General features: G+C 41.6%; 2 protein-coding genes across 5 annotated transcripts in view; one reads left to right on the forward strand and one right to left on the reverse strand.

Annotated features, from left to right (window-relative positions):
- Positions 1–2,506: 2,506 nt before the first annotated feature.
- cmc4 (C-x(9)-C motif containing 4 homolog (S. cerevisiae)) lies at positions 2,507–3,309 on the reverse strand. The gene is made up of 3 exons (XM_024398081.1): positions 3,036–3,309; positions 2,861–2,925; positions 2,507–2,748 (listed from the first exon to the last, which is right to left on the reverse strand). Exons 2-3 carry the CDS (start codon positions 2,916–2,918, stop codon positions 2,603–2,605), a joined length of 204 nt encoding a protein of 67 aa, XP_024253849.1. The 5' UTR covers positions 2,919–2,925; positions 3,036–3,309; the 3' UTR covers positions 2,507–2,602.
- Positions 3,310–3,435: 126 nt separating this feature from the next.
- Positions 3,436–14,237, forward strand: part of LOC112231355 (lys-63-specific deubiquitinase BRCC36) — a 43,033-nt gene continuing 32,231 nt past the window's right edge. The window contains exons 1-8 of one of the 4 annotated variants that reach the window (XM_024398078.2): positions 3,436–3,664; positions 4,024–4,143; positions 4,341–4,625; positions 4,717–4,772; positions 5,010–5,141; positions 6,584–6,627; positions 6,744–6,901; positions 7,333–7,481. In XM_024398078.2, the coding sequence (XP_024253846.1) occupies positions 3,560–3,664; positions 4,024–4,143; positions 4,341–4,625; positions 4,717–4,772; positions 5,010–5,141; positions 6,584–6,627; positions 6,744–6,892 (891 nt within the window). In that variant the 5' untranslated portion in view covers positions 3,436–3,559 and the 3' untranslated portion in view covers positions 6,893–6,901; positions 7,333–7,481. Of the gene's footprint in view, positions 3,665–4,023; positions 4,144–4,340; positions 4,626–4,716; positions 4,773–5,009; positions 5,142–6,583; positions 6,628–6,743; positions 7,308–7,332; positions 7,482–14,237 lie in introns of those variants that run through there. The other 3 variants (XM_024398080.2, XM_024398079.2, XM_024398077.2) reach the window with 3 other exon arrangements.

Consider the following 14,237-nt stretch of genomic DNA (forward strand, 5'->3'; position numbering starts at 1 on the left):
GTCACCCTGTCCCTAGGGGTCCACGACCCTGCAGCACCCCAACCCAACACACCCTACTCAGCTTGAGGATCTTAGTGAAACATTCATTATTGGTTTCAGGTTTTTGGCCAAAGTGCTAACCAATAGTACGGCAGACACCCAGGGCCAGGATTGAGCAGCCCAGCAGCGCCTAAATAGGTATCTCCCCTGACGTGGGCATGTTTTCTATATAGACTCCTTTTGTCGTACTGTTTTCCATAAGGCATCCAGACGTTATGAAAGTTGCACAGTATAGTATACCCTTAAATAGATTTGATTAATTACAAGATTATCTACATAACTTGACATTTCTTCCATCCATTGTGGGAGGATAACAAACCTTCCAATTAATGGCAATGCATTTCTTAGCCACTAAATGCTAGGTTACACAGTTTTTTTCTGATGTCTCCAGTATCAACATTTCCAAGCAAACAAAAACAGGGAGAATCTATAGACATGTTGAGATAGAACATATTCTTTGGCAGAATTCAGCAAGCCTTCACAAGAACATAACATATGCAAATATGTCCCCTTTTGTGTTACACCCCTCCAGCAGAATAATTACATTTCTGAGTGCATGATATTCATTTTCACTGGCATATAGTACATTCTATGGATTGTCCTAAACTGCAATAATTTATGTCTGAGATTATATGAACATGACTGGGCATTCTAACATATCTGTATCCATTCATCATTAAGTATCTCCCAGGTCTTCCTCACATTTCTGTATGACAAGTTGTGTGTCATCGGGAAAAACCTCTTATCGACGCTTTATTGGTTTGTCAGACAGACTTAAAATAGTTTCAATCTTTGAAGCTTCTTTCTTTACAGTGTTTGCGGCACAGAGAAAATAGTGTTGTATCTGCAAAAAGTCACCTCCGCTCCATCAGACTGGTCTTCCCTGGCTGCCTGACCCTGATGAGACCCCTATCACCATCTGATCCTGCTCAGATGAGGCATGACAAAGAATTGCATTGGTGAACATTTATATTATACATGAATAGAATCAATGGTTCAACAATTGAAATTAACACAGATCCCAGACTAGCCTACCTATCAACTCAAGATGGAACTTTGCATCCATTCATTGATTATAATATACAGCAAAATTTCCCTAAACTCCTCCGTAGATTGGTCTTCTCTGGCTGTCTGACACTGCAGGGACATCTGTCACCAACTGATCCCGCTAAGACATGAGTTGTGTACTGACTGCACCATGACAGTGAAGACTCTAAAGATGTTTACACCGTGTCAGTGAAAAGTAGGGAATTAGCTAGGGAAACCGATAGATCAATAACCTTACAGTGGTATACTGACTAAGAACTCACATTGAGCTGGAAAAAAACGTCAGAATATCAGTCTTCATTCGTTTGGCCGCTGGTTTCATCGTTTAATTCAGGTCGTGTGATTGAGGCAGAAATAATCGCTAAAGTTAAGGAGCTAGCTAGCTAACGTTAGCTCTTTTGGCTAGCTCTGCTAGCTATTGGTACATCATCAAATGTACTTCTGTTGAAACGTGATAAAAAAAGGCTACAAGACATTTCCATACACACGACAGCTGTTAAGATACTGCTACCTGACAGCTAGCTAGAGGCTAGCTAGAGCTGAACTGTGGTACTTAGCTACTAGCGAGCTGCTAGTTTTTCATTCACTTAATTTGAGAGGGGGTGAAACATTAGCTCACGTAAAATGTCAGTTACACTACTAGCTCAGCACTGGGAATATATTTAAGCAATAAGGCACAAGGGGGTGTGGTATGTACGACGCAAAACAGAGTGCCTGGATACAGACCTTAGCTGTGGTAAATTGGCCATTTACCATAAACCCCCGAAGTGCCTTATTGCTATTATAAACTGGTTACCAATTCAATTAGAGCAGTACAAATAAATGTTGTCATACCCGTGGTTTGGTCTGTTATAAACTGGGTGGCTCGAGCCCTGAATGCTGATTGGCTGACAGCCGTGGTATATCAGACAGTATACCACAGGTATGACAATAAATTTTTTACTGCTCTAATTACATTGCTAACCAGTTTATAATAGCAACAAGGCTATTATAATCTGTGTCGTGCCTAAGAACAGCCCTTAGCCATGGTATATTGGCCATATACCACAAACCCCCAAGGTGCCTTATTGCTTAGATATACCACCACTGCCAGCCAATCAGCATTCAGGGCTCGAACCACCCAGTTTCTGAATATAGATTATTTTCTGTCAAACAGCAGTTACATTGCCAGCTAAATCAGTCAACTAAAGAATTGCTGCCTCTGTTCAGCTTTCCAGTGCTGGTCCTATATGCCTGACCGCTCTGAGGCATCTGCATGGTCCTAAGGCACACCCGAGCAGCGTTTTGTATCACAGTGCAATGATAAAACTGAGGGGGACAAAAATGCAATTTCAGAATGTGAGGGGGAGTCATGCCCCCCCCTAGAAGTTGTACCCCTGGCTACAGTACTTGAACAACACTGGACTTCATCCCCGTAGGATCATTTACTGTCATTATAAACAACTTTATTACATTTGAAGCATTGTCATTATGTACAATTTACAAATAAGACCGTTGTCCAGTGTCCACAATCAGGTCAGGATGCACCAGGAATTTTAGGCTCTGTAGACCTTTGTTCCCTGGCGAACCCTGAGCAGCAGATGGAGTTCTCGCCTGCGTGCTCACAGCACATACGCATAGCTCTTATTACATCCTCGCACCTGCTCTCTATGTACTTGTTTGCTGGAAGACAAAGACAGTGGGCTAAGTGCGTGTAATACAAGAAACCCAATCAGATATCAAAAGCTATTCACGTTAGAAATCAGAAATAGATTATGTTGTGGAAAACCCTCACCTTGTAAACACTTCTGAATTGCGCATGCTTGCTTCTGACAAGGATCTTTCTGTGGCATTTTACCACTATCAAGAAAACACAGACATGTTTGATTACTTGGACAATCAGCATAAACGATTAACCACCTGTACATATTGCAATTAGCCTACGATACTGAACTGTCATGATTGTATACCTGTTCGTTCTTCAAGAGCGATACAAACGTCCCCGGAATCCCGGGTGTTTACCAAATGTCGTCCGACTGGATTGGCTGCCCTATGGACTTTGCTGATTAAACTGCAGATAATTATAACAATATTATTTTGTGATGTCTATAAATGTATTTTATGTTTGTGGAAAACGCACGACTGTATAAAAAGTGTTAAATTTTGAGGGCTAAGAGGTAAAATACTTTGGCACACTTATGTAGCTAGGATCACATGGGGGGGATCTCGATTGCAGCATTCTCGCGTCCTCTCTCCTCGCCTCCTTCTCAAAACCCATTGGATGAGAAATCTACTGGTCCCGCCCCTATGATCGTTTCTTCCAATAGGTTTGAAGGAGAGAGGACGCGAAGAGTAGACACTTGAGATTCACCCATGGAATAATCCGCCTCCTTGCAAAACCGTACTGTTATTGATGTAACACACGCTTTGATAAGGAAGTAGATAGTTAACTCTAGTTTGTGGAGTTTGATAAATAGCTAGCTAGTCCTATAACATGGCAGTGAGCGCAGTTCACCTCGAATCAGATGCATTTTTGGTTTGCATGAATCATGCATTAAGTACCGAGAAGGAGGAAGTAATGGGACTCTGCATCGGAGAGGTAAAGTTACGTTTACTAGCAATTTAGCTATATAACTTTATCAATCAGTTTATTGGTCGCGTACACGTTGAGCAGGTGTTTTAACAGATGCAGCGAAATGCTTGTGTTACTAGCGCGATAAATAGAAAACGTTACATGTTAGTATGATTAATCAGGCTGTAATACACACTTGGTATGTACAATTTAATTGTGTATTCCAGCCTGATTAATCAGACTACATGCATGCATGTGTATCCCTTGTTGCATTTATATTTTCAGTTGGCATATGTCTCCAACTTGGTATAGTGACACATTTCATTGATTCGCTAACAACCCTACTAAGTATTCTGCTTTCTAAGTCGCCTGGTTTGTTTACACAGGTGGACACCAACCGCATCGTCCACATTCACTCTGTTATTATTCTGCGACGCTCAGACAAGAGGAAGGATCGCGTGGAAATCTCGCCTGAGCAGCTATCTTCAGCTACTACCGAAGCTGAGATATCCTTTGTGCAACATGTCTCATTCATGAAAAAACAAATCTCTGTCTTCTGGTGGTGTCTTGCAGGAGATCAGTGTGACAAAGTCAGTGTCATGGATGTCACAAATGTCAGTGTGACCGGTGGAGGTTTCGTAGGATTCCTGGGGACACAGCCATTGTATTATTTTTGGTAATCCGTTTCCTTAGTAAGAGCTACAGGTTGGCTGATATGACTGGACGGCCGATGCGTGTAGTTGGTTGGTACCACTCTCACCCCCACATCACTGTGTGGCCATCACATGTGGGTAAGAACCAGAGCACCCCTCTACCACATCAGTTCCACAACTTTAGTTTTCACTGTCATTGCAAACTGTTTCAGTTGGTGTGTCTGCATCATTCATTTTCTACAACAGATGTAAGGACACAGGCCATGTACCAAATGATGGACCAGGGCTTTGTTGGGCTGATATTCTCCTGTTTCATTGAGGATAAGAACACAAAAGTAGGGTTTAAATGACAGCAATTTGAAATATAGAAAGCCATTTTGATATACAAAGGGGCATTGAATGAATTCAATGATCATTTTCTCTTAGACTGGTCGAGTTCTCTACACCTGCTTCCAGTCTGTACAAGCCCAGAAAGGCTCTGAGTAAGTGTGCCCCTGTTTGGAAACCACTGTTTGCAGTGAAATTAATACCCTATCCAACTCTCTGTTAAACAAAATGAGGTGTTATTAGATTCTCGTTATCTTTTCTCCCTCATGACTACTAATTAGAGGAATATTCAGTTGATTCAGTCCATCTCAGAGCAGTTGTCCCCAAAAAATAAGCCATTTGACAATATCGGCACAAATACTGAATTGCATACCTGATCTGTGTTGATAAAGGTACGAGAGAATCGAGATCCCAATTCATGTGGTCCCGCATGAGGCCATTGGGAAAGTGTGCCTTGAATCAGCAGTGGAGCTCCCAAGAATCCTCTGCCAGGAAGAGCAGGATACCTACAGAAAGATTCACAGGTATGTAGCCTCGTAAGCCCAGGGGGGTGCGTTTATTTTGGTTCAATGTTTGCTTTGTTGTGACTGTACTGAACGATACGTTTTGCAAAAATGTTGCATGGAAACCTAATGTTGAATCACATTGAATTCTACGTTGGGCAGAAATGAGCGTTTGAATCAGGAAAGTTTCTTCTCGCAACCTCTACAAAGTCAGAATGTAGAATAAAGTTATATTTTAATGTACTTTACCAGTTGTCTGTGCGGTTGGTCATATTGGCGGTAGGAATGTGAGACAATGTATCCACAGGAGAGTATAATTGCATCAACTTTTCAAAGCGCTGGTAGTGCGTTTGGATTTCTATCACCTGCAGCATGTGCACAAGAAAAGACTACATGCACGAGACACATCCATAATTTCTGAGCTCGTGCACGTGTTGACATGGTTGTTGTGCGCATGCTTCAGTTGCTAGAGATCTGAAAGCACTACCAGGGCTTTGAAAAGTTGATATCCCTGCACAATTACCCCGTACACCCTGTATATAGCCTCGTTGTTATTTTGTTACTTTTTATTATTTTTTTTACTTTAGTTTATTTGGTAAATATTTTCTTAACTCTTTCTTGAACTGCACTGTTGGTTAAGTAAGCATTTCACAGTAAGGTGTGACAAAGTTTGATTTGATTATACTGTAGATATGTCTCACATTACTACCTCCAAAAGGACCGACCGTACGGACAACCGGTAAAGTCTGTCAAAATGTATTTTTTTCAACATTCTGTCTAGTAGAAGTCATGAGTGGAAGATTTACTGTGTCAAACGCACATTTCTGACTGATGTAGAATTCCATGTCGGGTTTCCAGGAAACACCCATCGGTACACATCGTTCTTCAACAGGTACGTTGAAGGTACGTTTGGTGGCTGTGGCGCGCTGTGGCCTGATCAATATGGTGGTGACCATTTCGAGATTGCAAAACTCCTGCAGCACGCTATGCATAATTGTCCTCTGGGACACCATAATCACGTCATTCATCAACTGGTTGTTTAGTACAGTTCCATTGAATTTAACCTTCAACACTTCTGTCGTACTGAACGCACCCCAGGCTTCTAACGTTTTGTTCGAAAGCCTGTGGAAGTTCTCAGGAAGACAATAAAAGTGGTGGAGTCTTGATTGAAACTAGTGATTCATTGAATGTATTTGATTAAACTGGCCTGGGTTGTACCAGGCTATTGCCCGTCACATGAGCGGGTGAAGCCAGTGAGTGAGGAGCTCCTTGGTACCTCTTTTTGGTGTGTTTTGAGCCCCCCTGCAATTGCCTCTGCCACGCTGAACACATTTCCCCTTTGTCTACCATAATATACAAAATTGTCTTGCTGCACACACAGGACACAGGGAAGCTCATTGTGTATTGCTCATTGTATTGCTCATTGTTAATGGAATAATTGTAGTATTTCATTCCTTTTTCAGCTTAACTCACCTGGATCCGATCACAAAGATACACAATGGCTCAGGTTGGTGTCATGTATTTGTTGACAACTGATATTTGATTGTATCAGCATGCACATTAATATCACAGACGGTGCATGTGTCTGGACTGCTTTCTCCACCTGACGTGTGTGTGTTTCAGTGTTCACTAAGAACCTGTGCAGTCAGATGTCTGCTGTGAGTGGTCCCCTGCTGCAGTGGCTGGAGGACCGTTTGGAGCAGACCAGAAAGAGCATCATTGAGCTGCAGCTGGAGAAGGAGAGACTAACTCAGGAGCTGGCAACCATGTGAGAGAGAAAGGTAAGGAAAAGAATTCTGTTTTTGCAGTGCCGTAAATCTTCTCACACGAGGACAAGTGACTAAGGGAATCTCATCATGGCTAAGTGATCTGTGAGCGTGGAATTTTAACCACCATCTACCTGAATCTTTCTCCATCGTAACAAAGTTTTTTGCTCTGAACGCTTGTCTTTGCTTCCCAATGCCACTGTTTCCTGTTAGGTCATGTTCTGTTTACTAATAAACACTACTGTATTTTTGAGAGACATTGTCACATGTTTTTTCCTTGGCACTGAGTATTGGATGTGTTTTTAAAATTTTCATCAACTTATATTTATGTTATGAAAGGATGTCCCCATGTGATTTGCTAATTTCTTTACATGTGACAGTATATCCAGGTATTTGCTTATTAAATTATTTTTTAATGTTTCATGCTTCTTTATTTGTGCTCTTAGGTGTCAAAGGAGATGACTCATTCACTCTCTGATTACTTGTAGTTATGAATGTTTTCATGAGTTTATGGAAATGTACAGTGCATTTGGGAAGTATTCAGACCACTTTTTCCACATTTTGTTATGTTACAACCTTATTCTAAAATGTATTAAATAAATATTTTTCCTCAATATACCCCATAATGACAGTGAAAACATGTTTTTAGAGATGTTAGCAAATGTAATACAAATAAAAACAGAAATACCTTATTTATGTAAGTATTCAGACCCTTTTCTATGAGTCTTGAAATTGAGCTCAGGTGCAACCTTTTTCCATTGATCATCCTTGATGTTTCTACAACGTGGAGTCCACCTGTGGTAAATTTCAATTGATTGAACATGATTTGGAAAGGCACACACCTGTTTATATACAGTGCATGAAAGTGCAAAAACCAAGCCATGAGGTTGAAGGAATACACCGTAGAAACCTAATGTAAGACAGGGTTGGGTCGAGGCACAGATCTGGGGAATAACATAAAATGTCTGCAGCATTGAAGGTCCCCAAGAACACAGTGTGGCCTCCATCATTCTTCAATGGAAAAAGTTTGCCACCACCATGGCTCTTCCTAGAGCTGGCCTCCCTGCCAAACTGTGCAATTGGGGGAGAAGGGCCTTCATCAGGGAGGTGACCAAGATCCCGATGGTCGTTCTGACAGAGTTCTAGAGTTCCTCTGTGGTGATGGGAGAATCTTCCAGAAGGACAACCATCACTGCAGCACTACACAATCAGGTCTTTATGGTAGAGTGGCCAGATGGAAGCTACTCCTCAGTAAAATGCACATGACAGCCTGCTTGGGATTTGCCTAAAGGATCTCAGACCCTGAGAACCAAGATTCTCTGGTCTGATGAAACCAAGATTGAACTCTTTGTCCTGAATGCCAAGCGTCATGTCTGGAGGAAACCTGGCACCATCCCTACGGTGAAGCATGGTGGTGGCAGCATCATGCTGTGGGGATGTTTTTCAGCGGCAGGGGACTGGGAGACTAGTCAGGACCGAGGGAAAGATGAACAGGGCAAAGTATGGAGGCGCACAATTGGCCCAGTGTCGTTCGGGTTAGGTGAGGGGTTGGCTGGGGTAGGCCGTCAATTGTAAAATAAGAATTTGTTAACTGATCCTTGATGAAAACTTGCTCAGGACCTCAAACTCGGGCGAAGATTCACCTTCCAACACGTCAATGACCCTAAGTACACAGCCAAGACAACGCAGGAGTGGCTTTGGGCAAGTCTCTGAATGTCTTTGAGTGGCCCAGCCAAAGCTTGAACTTGAACCCGATCGAACATCTCTGGAGAGACCTGAAAATAGCTATGCAGCGACGCCCCCATCCAACCTGACAGAGCTTAAGAGGTTCTGCAGAGAAGAATGGGATAAACTCCCCAAATACAGATGTGCCAAGCTTGTAGTGTCATACCCAAGAAGACTCTAGGCTGTAGTCGCTGCAGAAGGTGCTTCAACAAAGTATTGAGTGAAGGGTCTGAATACTTAGAGTACCGGTCAAAAGTTTGCACATACCTTCTCATTCTAGGGTTTTTCTTTATTTTGACTATTTTCTACTTGGTAGAATAATGGTGAAGATATCATCAAAACTAGTAAATAACACATGGAATCATGTAGTAACCAAAAAAGTACTTAAATTTCAGCTTTTTATTTGCTAAAATGTCTAAACAGTTTTTTGCTTTGTCACTATGGGGTATTGTGTGTAGATTGATGAAGCAAAAAAAAACTATTTCATAAATGTTATAATAAGGCTGTAACGTAACAAAATGTGTAAAAAGTCAAGGAGTATGAATTCTTTCCGAATGCACTATTTCTATTCCAAAACATTAACCCACTCAGCTCCTGCAGAGTTTGAGTTATGTAATTTTATATCTGTATTTTGGTGTATTAATTTTAGCTTATTTAGTAGTCAGTTGCTTAGTCATCGTGTGCCTTGTCATGCTTGTATGGGTTCTGTTTGAGGGATTAACCCCCCAGTCTCACTTTTTTTTTTTGATGACTCACTGTCTACAGTATTTGTGTCAGTTGAATGAAGCCATACCAGTTCCAAATCTAGGCTACACCACATTCACATGCAGATGTATGCAGCTCAGATTGGATGAGCAGTCATTTAAAAATGACTGGCTTTCAGAGTCATATTTCAAACATCTACATACATTTGATTTTTAGTGCAGGAATAGTTCTGCAAACTACCAACGGCTCTCAACGGCCTGGTTTTGTGTGTACAATAGAAATGATGGAGAGATTTTATTTTTTTGATGCTTTGAAAAGATCTGACCATCTCTGAGAGTTGCTATAGGAACAGCTCTGCCCATCTGCTGGAGTGGTTCAGTATTCTCTCTGTCATGGTGCTGCTGCATTCACATGAGCAGAGGGAAAGCAATTTCCTGAGAGACATATCTTCATTATGGTCTTATTCAATGATACCTCACGATGTTGAAATAGCCTTTAGTGAGGTGAAAGAGTTGCATTGTGAGAGGAACTGTAGGGGGCCCTGTTAGCAGTAATACCAACCAAAAATCAGTTACAAGCACAAGGCGTCATGCATGGCAGATGGTGTAGACAGTATTAAGGCCTATAAATGAGATGTAATGCCTCTAGAGCTGACTTGAAATCTGCCAATCTAAATGCTTTGACTGTCATCCTAATCACTATCACAATAACAATCATCCTCGTTACAGCCTCAATCATTCTCAAATGTTCTATGTTATTCCTCTATGTCGAGGCATTGTTCTCCAGAGATACAAGGATTCCTCATCTCAGAAAAACAAACAAATGCATGGTTAAAAGGTACTGAGGTTGGACTTGGCAGATAACTGAAGTGAATATTATGTGCTGTATTCTCACTTGGCCTTGTGTAATCACATTTTCATTAACATCCCAATACACAGATGCTCTCATCAGTGATTCTCTGTGGATGGTGGTTCACTGCGCGTCATAGCATTGCTGATGTGTAATGTGGGATGGCATTGCCTGCATCGTTCACTGTGCATCCGAGACTCCAGTATAGAGATGGAGGGAAGGGGAAACCCATGATTCTTGGGAAATGGAGGTTGGGTGACAAGTTGATTATTATAAACTGCCGACCTGGAACTGCTGTAATTCATAGTGACTTCTGCCTCAGCCCGCCCAAGGTTATATGGAACTGTAATATACTGTATTGTTTCAGAATAGATACATGACTGAAGTCATCCACCGTCAAACCTTTCAGATTACTTTTTAACATGCCACAGAGGGAATGCTGTTTCACATGTCATACTCTACCATTGCCACAAATGATGCATTTTAAAAAAAAGTTCATCAGACTAATTTCTGGTAGATTTATTCAATTACTGTTATTGCAATTTATTGCAGAGGGGAACATTAATTTGTATTTTTTTCAGTGGGCCTGTTCCAAGCAATAATTTCAATTGTATTGACCCCAGTTGGTGAGGGTTGAATGCTTTTCAGGTTGGATATTTTATAAGAATAATTTAGTGGGTGCTTATACAGTGGGGCAAAAAAAGTATTTAGTCAGCCACCAATTGTGCAAGTTCTCCCACTTAAAAAGATGAGAGGCCTGTAATTTTCATCATTGGTACACTTCAACTATGACAGACAAAATGAGAAGAAAAAATCCAGAAAATCACATTGTAGGATTTTTTATGAATTTATTTGCAAATTATGGTGGAAAATAAGTATTTGGTCAAAAACAAAAATGTATCTCAATACTTTGTTATATACCCTTTGTTGGCAATGACAGAGGTCAAACGTTTTCTGTAAGTCTTCACAAGGTTTTCACACACTGTTGCTGGTATTTTGGCCCATTCCTCCATGCAGATCTCCTCTAGAGCAGTGATGTTTTGGGGCTGTTGCTGGGCAACACGGACTTTCAACTCCCTCCAAAGATTTTCTATGGTGTTGAGATCTGGAGACTGGCTAGGCCACTCCAGGACCTTGAAATGCTTCTTACGAAGCCACTCCTTCGTTGCCCGGGCGCTGTGTTTGGGACCATTGTCTTGCTGAAAGACCCAGCCACGTTTCATCTTCAATGCCCTTGCTGATGGAAGGAGGTTTTCACTCAAAATCTCACGATACATGGCCCCATTCATTCTTTCCTTTACACAGATCAGTCGTCCTGGTCCCTTTGCAGAAAAACAGCCCCAAAGCATGATGTTTCCACCCCCATGCTTCACAGTAAGTATGGTGTTCTTTGGATGCAACTCAGCATTCTTTGTCCTCCAAACATGACGAGTTGAGTTTTTACCAAAAAGTTATATTTTGGTTTCATCTGACCATATGACATTCTCCCAATCTTCTTCTGGATCATCCAAATGCTCTCTAGCAAACTTCAGACGGGCCTGGACATGTACTGGCTTAAGCAGGGGGACACGTCTGGCACTGCAGGATTTGAGTCCCTGGCCGCGTAGTGTGTTACTGATGGTATGCTTTGTTACTTTGGTCCCAGCTCTCTGCAGGTCATTCACTAGGTCCCCCCGTGTGGTTCTGGGATTTTTGCTCACTGTTCTTGTGATCATTTTGACCCCACGGGGTGAGATCTTGCATGGAGCCCCAGATCGAGGGAGATTATCAGTGGTCTTGTATGTCTTCCATTTCCTAATAATTGTTCCCACAGTTGATTTCTTCAAACCAAGCTGCTTACCTATTGCATATTCAGTCTTCCCAGCCTGGTGCAGGTCTACAATTTTGTTTCTGGTGTTCTTTGACAGCTCTTTGGTCTTGGCCATAGTAGAGTTTGGAGTGTGACTGTTTGAGGTTGTGGACAGGTGTCTTTTATCCTGATAACAAGTTCAAACAGGTGCCATTAATACAGGTAACGAGTGGAGTACAGAGGAGCCTGTTAAAGAAGAAGTTACAGGTCTGTGAGAGCCAGAAATATTGCTTGTTTGTAGGTGACCAAATACTTTTTTTCCATCATAATTTGCAAGTAAATTCATAAAAACCCTACAATAGGATTATCTGGATTTTTTTCTCTCTCATTTTGTCTGTCATAGTTGAAGTCTACCTATGATGAAAATTACAGGCCTCTCATCTTTTTAAGTGGGAGAACTTGCACAATTGGTGGCTGACTAAATACTTTTTTGCCCCACTGTATTTGTCCTATTTCACACAAGTGTGTATTATACAACCGTGAATTGGAAATCTGTCCCTAAGATACCCTCGGAGAGTGGGGTCACGGTCGGGGTCACGGCCAGGATCTGCCATTATCAACAGCGACCCTTGAGAAATTAGGGTTAAGTGTCTTCCTCTAGGGCACATCGACATATTTTTTGGACTGATGAATACAGTTTTCAAAGGTTTGTTTATCTTTTCTTCTTTTTTTTTCTCTCAATCTGTTATTGCTTTGGAATCCTTGTGTGAGACCAGTGGTCATGACATCATCCCATTTACAGTAGACAGCATATCTTTCCATCCCCCAAGGACTCAAGCATATGGCAGTGGTTTGATGGAAAGGTCAAGATAAAGCTGAACTAATAATAACACGCATCAGCTGTAATTCGCTCTGTGGATGGAAATAAATGCATTGTCATAGCCCATTTGATGGTGCTGGAAAAAGAGGCCTTTCTCCCTAAGCACTTCCAATTGTTTAAAAAAGCCCTAGAAACTAGAGGAAAAACAACTGCAAATATGCTACAATACAACAAATATCTATGTCCATATGAAATAGATAATTTAAAACCAAATATTCACCACTATTACTGAAGCTTCATCTTGTGGAAATCCGGCAGTGCAAAACACATGCAGGTAGATTCCTCATCAATCCTTAGTTTTGGAGGTGACAATGGACAGGAGGGAGAAGTGGAGGAGAGTGTGACTTTTAAAAGAGCCCCTGTACACAAAAAAAAACATGTAATTTGCATAAAGGTATCTTGTTTTTAGATTTCTATGGTCCCTTCCATGGAAATTATGTTGATGGTGTTGACAATAATTATGATGATGATGAACATCACCAGAGAATAGTGGTCCTCGATTTCAAACAATGATATGACAATGGTATTTCCACAAGGGGGCAGTGCAAGCCTACTTACTGTTTACACATCAAGGGTCTTTTCTGCTGCTCACATGACATGCAGGAATGCAGGACGGAATTTTCATCACATAACTTAACACATTTAAAAACTTTTTCTTACTAGATCCTATATGTTTAACACATGTAGGTTGTGTGTACTCTCAAACAGTAGCTTTACACCGGAATAAAAGCGACAAAATCGGACTCAACCATCTGATTAGTCCTATGGACTAGTGACACTATTATTATTAAGCACCTCTGGTTGTGGAGGATGTGAAGATATAGAGAAAGTGACTTTCCACCGCCATCATAGCAGATCCCTTCCCATAATTTCTGTGTTTATTACTTCTGGCAGAAGGGCACTTTTTATTGAGTGTGAAGTGAGGAATGGAGTGTGAACTGCAAGGCTCTATGAATCAGAGAGTGTAGGGAGGGCAGGGTAGGGAATGGGAGCTGTGGTGGAAGACCAGCCCATGATGGGACACAACAGGTCTAGAGCTACAACAGGGAGTATCGGGAGGCTGGCACACAGGTGCATTTCTGGCTTCAGATGAACAGTCACGCACCAGATAGTGACAGTGCTTCATGACTATCTCTGAAATAGACAGGGGCCGATCAGACACCGTCCTCTGCATGCACACACGCAAACACACACACACACTGCTCCTAAAGCTCCTAAACACACACACACACACACACAGCTCCTAAAGTGCCTAAACACACACACACACACACGGCTCCTAAAGTGCCTATGTGAAAACCAGAAGCCACTGGCAGCTTAGATTAAAATAAACTTTACCTATCCCATGCAGACCCGGCACCAAGATAAAGTGACTAAGGGGGCAGTTGAAATCGGAGATGGAT

The sequence above is a fragment of the Oncorhynchus tshawytscha genome, linkage group LG33 (assembly GCF_018296145.1).
Source record: "Oncorhynchus tshawytscha isolate Ot180627B linkage group LG33, Otsh_v2.0, whole genome shotgun sequence".
Lineage (NCBI taxonomy): Eukaryota > Metazoa > Chordata > Actinopteri > Salmoniformes > Salmonidae > Oncorhynchus > Oncorhynchus tshawytscha.

Excerpts from the sequence above, each read along its gene's own strand:
- cmc4 (XM_024398081.1), bottom strand. The coding sequence starts at position 2,918 with ATGCCACAGAAAGATCCTTGTCAGAAGCAAGCATGCGCAATTCAGAAG. Across the intron at positions 2,749-2,860 it reads AATTCAGAAGTGTTTACAAG|CAAACAAGTACATAGAGAGC; the intron begins GTGAGGGTTTTC and ends TTTGTCTTCCAG.